Here is a 7868-nt window from a genome sequence, read left to right on the forward strand (position 1 = left end):
ATGTTGGCGTTGAGCGCCGCCCGCCGCCTGGTGCGCCCGCCCGGGGAGCTGCTGGGGCCGGGGCTCGCCTGCATGCGAGCGGCCGGAGCCCGCGGCTGCAGCTCGGACGGAGCGGGCCCGCGCAACCCACTGGTGTACCTGGACGTGGGCGCCGACAACCAGCCGCTGGGGCGCGTGGTACTGGAGGTAGGCGGGGCAAGGAGCGCGGTGGCGGCCGGCATGGCGGGCCGCAAGGTCACGGGAGGGCGGGAAGGCGGCGGGAGCTCGGATCCGAGCGCGGGGAGGGGGCGAGGGGCGGTTTGCAGTCAGGGTGGGCCGCTGTTCCGAGCTCCGCTTCCACACCGCGAATCGCGGTGCCCGTCCCGTGCCCCTGCTGTCGCTTCTCGTGCGCCTTGTGCGCTGGGTTCTCAGCGTCAGGCTCCGTGTGCTTCCGCCCCGTGTCAGTTCTCCCTGTTAAGCAAACCTATGGGTTTGTGCGGCTCGGGCCAGGCTAGAGGCGAGCTCGACAGCCAGCCCGCATCGCCGTCAGAGCGCGGGGCTCAGCGGCGCACATCAGGCCCGTGCGTGCCGCTGCGGGCTGTGCTGCGTGGCGGAGAAGCGGCGGCGAGCCCGAGGACGTGCTAAGGGCACAGCTGGGCTTGGCCGTGCGGTGAGCGTAGGGTGGCTTTGCCCCCCGTGTCCCTACGTGCTTACAGATTATAGATTAGTGTTGTTCGTAAGGATGTCTCCGAAACGATTTGGTGTTTGGTTGGAGCCCAGCTCCTTGTTCATCCTGGAAAACGTCGATGTATGTGTTAATTGCACACATACGTTTGAGATGGTCAGAGGTAGAAGTACTGATATGCAAGTTCCTTCTTCATCAGTAAGGTTTAGTAAATGTCTAGATGATATTACATGCCCTGTATGCCATCTTGATCTGATGCTGCTTTTTCTAGGTGGCGTATAGTGCTTGTATTTAGGATTAGTAAAAAGAGGTGTAGCAATCACTGAAGTTCCTGACTGTCATAAGTCAGATTTGTTAAGCAATTTCTGTTCTTCTTTTTCCTTTCTGTAACGTTTCACAGATGGCACTGTGCTAGGGAGAGCTCACTGCTCTGGTTATACCAATGGGGCTTTTGTCCCTGGGGTCTGTCATAGGTTCCTCCTGATGTTTGTTTTCAGATATTGTTTAAGTCAGTCAACATTAACTTGCCCAAATTTGCATAGCGGAGGATGGCATTCATTACTGGCCATTACTTGCCCACACTGAGTAAGCATTAGATTTTTGAGTGGTTTGTGTTTTCCAATACCTTGTGTTTGGGCAAAAGAGCTTAGCTGAGCCAGCCTGTCACACAGAGGTTTTTCTGTGTGTATGTAGACAAGTCAGCTAACTTCTATTTTTTTTTTTTTCTTACAGCTGAAAGCAGATGTTGTTCCAAAGACAGCAGGTAAGGCAGCATCTTGTGATTTTCATACTTGAAATGATAGGAAGAAGAATGTTCTGTTGCTTCGTGGAAACCATTTCCATCATCCTTCTCCATTTGTTAAATAGGAAAACGTGCACTGAACTTTATCAGACAGTGCTATGAGTGGGGTTATAATCTGCTGCTATTTCAAATAGTTGTAGTGCAATAGTGCAATGACTATTTTATAGTTATAAAATAAAACAGAACACTCCATGTTAGGCTGTCAGTGGTGAATAAATCTTTCAAGACAAATTGCTTCCTATTAAAATCAAACCACAAAAAGGAAAGGGTAGGTGTGAGGGATGGTGTCCCTTGCATTTTGATTCTCAGCCATTATACAGGGGTTTGTCTTCCTTGCCACTAGTTGACTGTAGAATCACAGAATGGCTCGGGTTGAAAGCAACCTCAAATATCATCAAATTCCAGCGCCACTGCCACAGGCAGGGTTGTCAACTGCTAGGTCACTTATCCATGTGCACTAAATCAGCATGTCTAGGTTACAAAGTTCGTGTGTTTTCCCAGGTGCTTCCTACCTCATCTGCTTATTTCATGGTTCTGAAAACTTTTTTCAGTTTCCAGTGGATTAATTGTTCAAAAAAAAAAAAAAAAAGTGCCATCTACACAATTAATGTAGAGGGCAAAGGCATAAGATGCAAGAAATGAAACGTTTGATTCCAGAGTGATGGGGCTTAGGACTATACTTAAGATACAGTAGTGTGGGGGGAGGACTATGTTTGTATCCTGCTCTGAGGCAGACTTCAGCTTTGTATCTGTAGCTATACAGCAGAGGATTTTTGAGGATGAAAATGATCATTTCAATGATACTGCCTTTCTGGTTCATGAACTTTGGAACTAGTTAACTGTGTTTGATTCTATGTTATATCATATATGGGAAACATAATGTTTTATGCTTTGGTTTTTCTAGAGAACTTTAGAGCGCTTTGTACTGGTGAAAAAGGATTTGGTTATAAAGGATCCACCTTTCACAGAGTTATTCCTTCATTTATGTGCCAGGTAATGTTTACCAATTGGCTTTACTTTTGCTTCTCGTGTTATCTATATGCAAGTGATGTATTTTTAGAACCAGTGATACCAGTAGTAACATTTTAAGTGTCCCTGCTCTCACTTTCGCTCATTGCATTTCTGATCTTGCTGTGGCAGCTGCTTGGCATATGTTTTGTACAAGTAGATGCAAATTCACTTGTGTAGATTCACTTTAAAGGAGAAAAAGCAACTTGGCTTAAGGCTTCATGCTTTTATAGCAGTGTACTTAAGGTGGGGCACACTTGGTGACTGGCACTTGTTTGGGAGAACTGTTTACGGGTAGAATGACAAGCAGTCTTACCTGAAGCCAGTTCAGAGAATAGTTGGCCAATCTTAATGGCTTAATTTGTTCACAGTAAACATTGTGCTTCAGGGTTAAAAATAGGGAGGGAAGGATGGAGCAGAAAACGTTGGGGTAAATTTGGGGTGGCAACATCTAAAGTAGGTTGTGTTTTGATTTAAAAGACACCTTTCAAAATTCTGAAATAAAGCCTATATTAACTTTTTTTTTAAAAAAAAAAAAAAAAGCCTTTTTGGAAGCCCTTTTCTTACTGTGTTCTGCTGCTATAGTGCACTGGATTGTATAATTCCTGGTAAAAGCTCCATTTCAACAGTATTGTGTTGTAGAATGGCTTTGAAAACAACTGGAAATCAAATGGGCTTTCTGTATTAATTGATGGCTGTGGTAGTCCCTCATTCTTGTTTGGGGTGGTTTTTTTTTTTGTTTGTTTGTTTTGTAACAAGCAGTTCTTTGAACAAGAAGTCCTCATCTTATGACCCATTTATACCTAAGAAGGTGGACAGATCTGCTGTAAAAAAAATGTAATATCTTGCCTTTAAAATGTGAATTCAGCTTTTGAAGTGCCGATAAACTGACAAGATTTAGCAGTCTTGCTGGGGTCATAAATAAATAAAACAGAAATCCTACCCTCAGTTGTACCACTGATTTGTGAAGTCAGTATAATCTGGTCTTACTTGTCTACTTTGTTTGTCTGCACAAATGGACCTGAAATGAGGACATAGGTGGCTGATAATACTGTGAGATGGTGATTTAACATCTGGGAAGTACTTGGTAGTCACTACAGAAGTGAAATATTGTCAAGGGTTGCAATTGTTTTCAAGAGGAACCAATCCTTAGGCCTTCGCACTTACTGAGATGGGGTGGTGATGTGAGTCAGGCAGTCACTATGCCTAATTAGAGTCAGTCACGTCCAGGTGATGGCTATGACTTGTAATTAAGATGCCTCCTTACAGCACATGATATGCAAAGCATACTTCTGGGATTGCATACAAGGTTGCTGTTGGAAGAGATTGCTCAAGGTGAGAGCACGGAGATGAGTATCACGTGCAATGTTTGTTGCATGACTGCTGTGTGCCAGCACAGTGGTTTCTGGGAGCGGAGCCAGTGAGTTGTGCACAGTGCTCAGGAGCTGCCTTTCGAGCTGGGATTGTTCAGTCTGGAGAAGAGGAGGCTCAGGGGAGACTTCATTGCACTCTACAACCTCCTGAAGGGAGGTTGTGGTGAAGAGGGATTTGGCCTCTTCTCCCAGGCTACGAGCAGGACACGGGGTAATGGCCGCAAGTTGTATCAGAGGAGGTTTAGGCTGGAAATGGCATGAGGAAAAACTTTTTCTCTCAGAGAGTGGTCAGGCACTGGAATGGCTGCCCAGAGAGGTTGTGGAGTCGTTGTCCCTGGCAGTGTTCAAGAGGCATCTGAACAACATGCTGTGTGATGTGGTTTAGTGCTAGTGGTGGCAATGGTGATGAGACGGTTGGACTAGATGATCTTGTAGGTCATTTCCAACCTTGTGATTCTATGATTCTATGATTTGGGAGTTGCTGTGGTAAGGTTCTGGTTTAGGCTTTTAGTTTTCACGTGTAATCTAAGGGAGGTGGCCACATCCATGCCAGCAAGCACATGCAGCTGAGGAAGCATGGAGTACCTTGGACGTAGCATAGGATAATGATGTAGGTGAGAACCTACAGTGATGGTTTCTGCTATCCTGAAGGAAAGCGTATGGTATAGAGGTCTGATTTGTAGCTTGTTTTTGTGAGGAATGGCCTGTTCTATTATATCTTCACAAAAATAAATACGAAAGTTCTGGATTATGACTTCCAGGGATTCTGAATGCTTTTCAGTTATCTGTCAGTTTGCACGTAGCCATCCAGTTCTGTGATACAAAGTCAGCACTGACAGGTGCATGTGTCTGCCTGCTGAGGGGGAGTCCAGGTGGCTGCATGCTGCTGCTTTGCCAGCTCTCAGCCCTTATGTGAGAAAAGCAGTTAATGGTGAACAGTGATGACAGATCTTAGGAGTAAGAATTTTTTTTTTAAAGGGAATGGGGACAAAATTCTCCTTGTGTGCTTGTGGCTATGCATTTTGGTGTAATATATTTGCTTGAGGGCCTTTTAATTCTTAGAAGTACTACTGATTTTCTTTCAGTATGTTTGGGAATAAGAATGGTAATGCAGGAAGATTGTTTTAGGAGTTAGGGATGCCAGTTGGAAAATATTAATGATATCTAGAGCAGAAATTTGCTTTTAGTTTATTTCTTCTTCATCAAGTTACATGATTTTAAATCTGCACATGAACATACTTAGGAAAATTTGATGTTTTTATTACTTCTACATTAGAGCAGGTGAGTATATTTTGACAGCAGTACTTTTGGTGTAATATAGCACTTGTGTACTAGTAATGTTAAAACCTATTTCTTTTTCAGGGTGGTGACTTTACAAACCATAATGGAACTGGAGGAAAATCAATTTATGGCAGTAGATTTCCAGATGAAAACTTTCTACTGAAGCATGTAGGACCTGGTAAATAAACATTTTTAAAATAAACATCAATCTGGGACTTCTGTCTACTATAATACAAGCACATCTTTTTAAACTTAAATAAAATCCAGAAAAAAGGAAACCTATGCATAAAAATATCTGATTTAAATGTTAAGTATCTTCTTTGGATGGTTACCGCCTTAGTACAAGGAACTACTGCTACAGTTGAACCATAGTAGAAGTTAGCTGATATTAATTACACTTAAGGCTTGCTCAAATATTACTACAGTTCTTGCTGTGGAAGGAAGAGAGGTTGGGCTGGTGGGAATAGCTAAAGACAAGAGGCTGATGTTAGAAATAATTTAGAAACCATTTGGAGACCATCACGTATGTCTTCTGTCCATTATTAGTCTAAAATTGTAGAGGGGAATGTTTTTTCTATGACAGGCTTCTTATACTGATCTAAAACCTGCTTCTGTTCCAGGTGTTCTCTCAATGGCCAATGCAGGACCCAATACAAACGGATCTCAGTTCTTCATCTGCACTGCAAAAACAGACTGGTATGTTTTTAGCCTAGCATATTAACCTAATGAATCGATGCCTGAATCCATAGGTGTTGTAGTTATTTTTGGCTGTGGTTTAGTTTATCCATTATGGAAAATAAACAGCTTTGTGTAACTTGAGTGCTCAGTCTGGCCTACCTCACTGTTATCCTTCACATATTGTAGTTGGAAATACAGCAGCCGTTCTTTCTTCTGTGCTGTGGAATAGACTGAAAGATTTAAGTAAGAATCTCAGCAAGATAAGGCCTTGGTCTCTTGTAACATGTCTAAAGCCCTTAGCTGAATGGTTTTCTTGTCACTAGAAGTGCAGTTGTTTCTTTCCTGTAATCAGAGTAGATCAGCAGGTGACAGCTATGAAGATCTGCTTACATCCCTTCACTGAGCTGTATGTTGCAGAGTAAACACGCCTTTATTTCTCTTCCAGGCTGGATGGAAAACACGTTGTTTTCGGGCATGTAAAGGAAGGAATGGATGTTGTGAAAAAAATTGAGAGCTTTGGTTCCAAGAACGGAAAGACCTCCAAAAAGATTGTTATTACTGACTGTGGCCAACTGTCATAGCCTTTTGCTCTGCTGTTAAGGACAACTTCAATGCTGTGAAGAATGAATCATAAACATTTCTGATCCCATGAGTAGCAATATGAAGCCATATTTTCTATTTAACTTGGTCCTACTTTTATACTTGTATCAAATAATATGGATTAAAAGTGTAAAATGTGTGTGAATTGAGCTATTGTGGTAGTCACTGCCATGCTGACTTGGGAGAGTCCTACTGTGTTCTGAAAGACGTGGCACAGTAACTGAGAGTCTGCCTGTCCTGCTGTTAATATTATTAATATGTGAGTGCTTCAGGTACCAGAGTTGGTGGTGGGGCTGACAATTCAGTACTCTGTAACTGAGGGGTAAATAAAAGCTAAATTGTGAAATACCATGTTTCCTTCAGTTCCAGTAACCCTTTTCTGTTCTGTCTCACCATCATTCAGAAAAATGGTACTAACTGGTGTTATGAGGGATAACTGCAGCAGTTATGTCAAGTATTTTCTTTGTGTCTTAAGTTGATCCAGTAGAGCTATTAATGTATGGTTGTTGGTTTTTTAATTAATGTTAGATCTATTTTTGTAGTCTGATCACTGTTTAAAAATGCTTGCTTCAGTGGAGCAGTGTGTATTTTGGGTTGAGTAGCAGCCTGCTTCCAGACCTTTACCTCTACAATAAGACCACAAATGAGCCAGAATATCATGGGACAGTGAAGTTGCTTGAAGAACAGCTCTTTTCTGAGGCCCAATCATGTAATGAATGCAGCACAGCCCTCAAGAGACGGGCTATTTTTGCACTTGGAGAGCATAAACAAGAGTGTAGTGAGCTTATTAGAATGAGCAGTGGGCTCTACTGCTATTTTTCTGTTATTCTGGTCCTGCGAGGTCAGCCTGCCCCTGATATCTCTTTTTGTTGTGGCTTCTTCTCATCCATCAGCAGAGTCAGAATTGGTCACCATGGAATTGCATGGCTAGTGGGTACAGCAAAATTGTTGTGGTTGATGCATGAGAAGGAAAGAATTTAGCTGATCGGATTCAGTTTCATTTGTAGAAACTGGTGTGTTTTTATGTGGAATCCTTGAGCAGTAACAAATGTTGGAACCTCGCAGTACTGCTTCTAGAATTGCTAAAGTTGTAAGCTTTCCATGCTTGGGGGGAAAAAGCACTTGGCTGGTTTTATGTGATCATCTTCTGCTGAAGAGAAAAATAAAATGTGATAGCTCTGTTCAACTGTGAATTTACTTCCACTGCATTCTGCTACCCGTGTGGGTTTTAAAGTAATTTGCACTGCAGTTTTTTCCTATTTGGAGCTGCATTCTTGTGTATACATGGGAGGAGTGCAATCTTACAGAAAAACGTGACTTATGAGCTTCCCTTCATTAGAGCTGTTTCATCTTTGTATCATTTTTGATTTGTACTGTTTTGGTTTCCTATATAATAACAATTGTTCTCAATTTGTACATTAAAAATAATTTAAATATAGTTCTCCTATAAAAAGGAAAAATA

At 42.4% G+C, this 7868-nt stretch overlaps 1 protein-coding gene across 2 annotated transcripts; it reads left to right on the forward strand.

Annotated features, from left to right (window-relative positions):
- On the forward strand, positions 1 to 7868 carry PPIF (peptidylprolyl isomerase F). 2 transcript variants are annotated; one of them, XM_042818799.1, is made up of 6 exons: positions 1 to 186; positions 1397 to 1427; positions 2371 to 2459; positions 5210 to 5306; positions 5749 to 5824; positions 6252 to 7868. In XM_042818799.1, exons 1-6 carry the CDS (start codon positions 1 to 3, stop codon positions 6385 to 6387), a joined length of 615 nt encoding a protein of 204 aa, XP_042674733.1. In that variant the 3' UTR covers positions 6388 to 7868. The 2 variants fall into 2 exon arrangements, with proteins under 2 accessions (XP_042674733.1, XP_042674734.1); XM_042818800.1 differs by lacking the exon at positions 1 to 186 and adding an exon at positions 196 to 234.

This window comes from Centrocercus urophasianus, unplaced genomic scaffold (assembly GCF_019232065.1).
Source record: "Centrocercus urophasianus isolate 14NV4802_14NV808 unplaced genomic scaffold, USGS_Curo_1.0 seq_17, whole genome shotgun sequence".
NCBI lineage: Eukaryota > Metazoa > Chordata > Aves > Galliformes > Phasianidae > Centrocercus > Centrocercus urophasianus.

What these genes read in the sequence shown, in the direction of transcription:
- PPIF (XM_042818799.1), top strand. Translation starts at nt 1, where the DNA reads ATGTTGGCGTTGAGCGCCGCCCGCCGCCTGGTGCGCCCGCCCGGGGAG. An exon ending in TGGGGCGCGTGGTACTGGAG is followed by an intron (nt 187 to 1,396) that starts GTAGGCGGGGCA and finishes TTTTTCTTACAG; the next exon opens with CTGAAAGCAGATGTTGTTCC. An exon ending in TGCACTGCAAAAACAGACTG is followed by an intron (nt 5,825 to 6,251) that starts GTATGTTTTTAG and finishes TTTCTCTTCCAG; the next exon opens with GCTGGATGGAAAACACGTTG.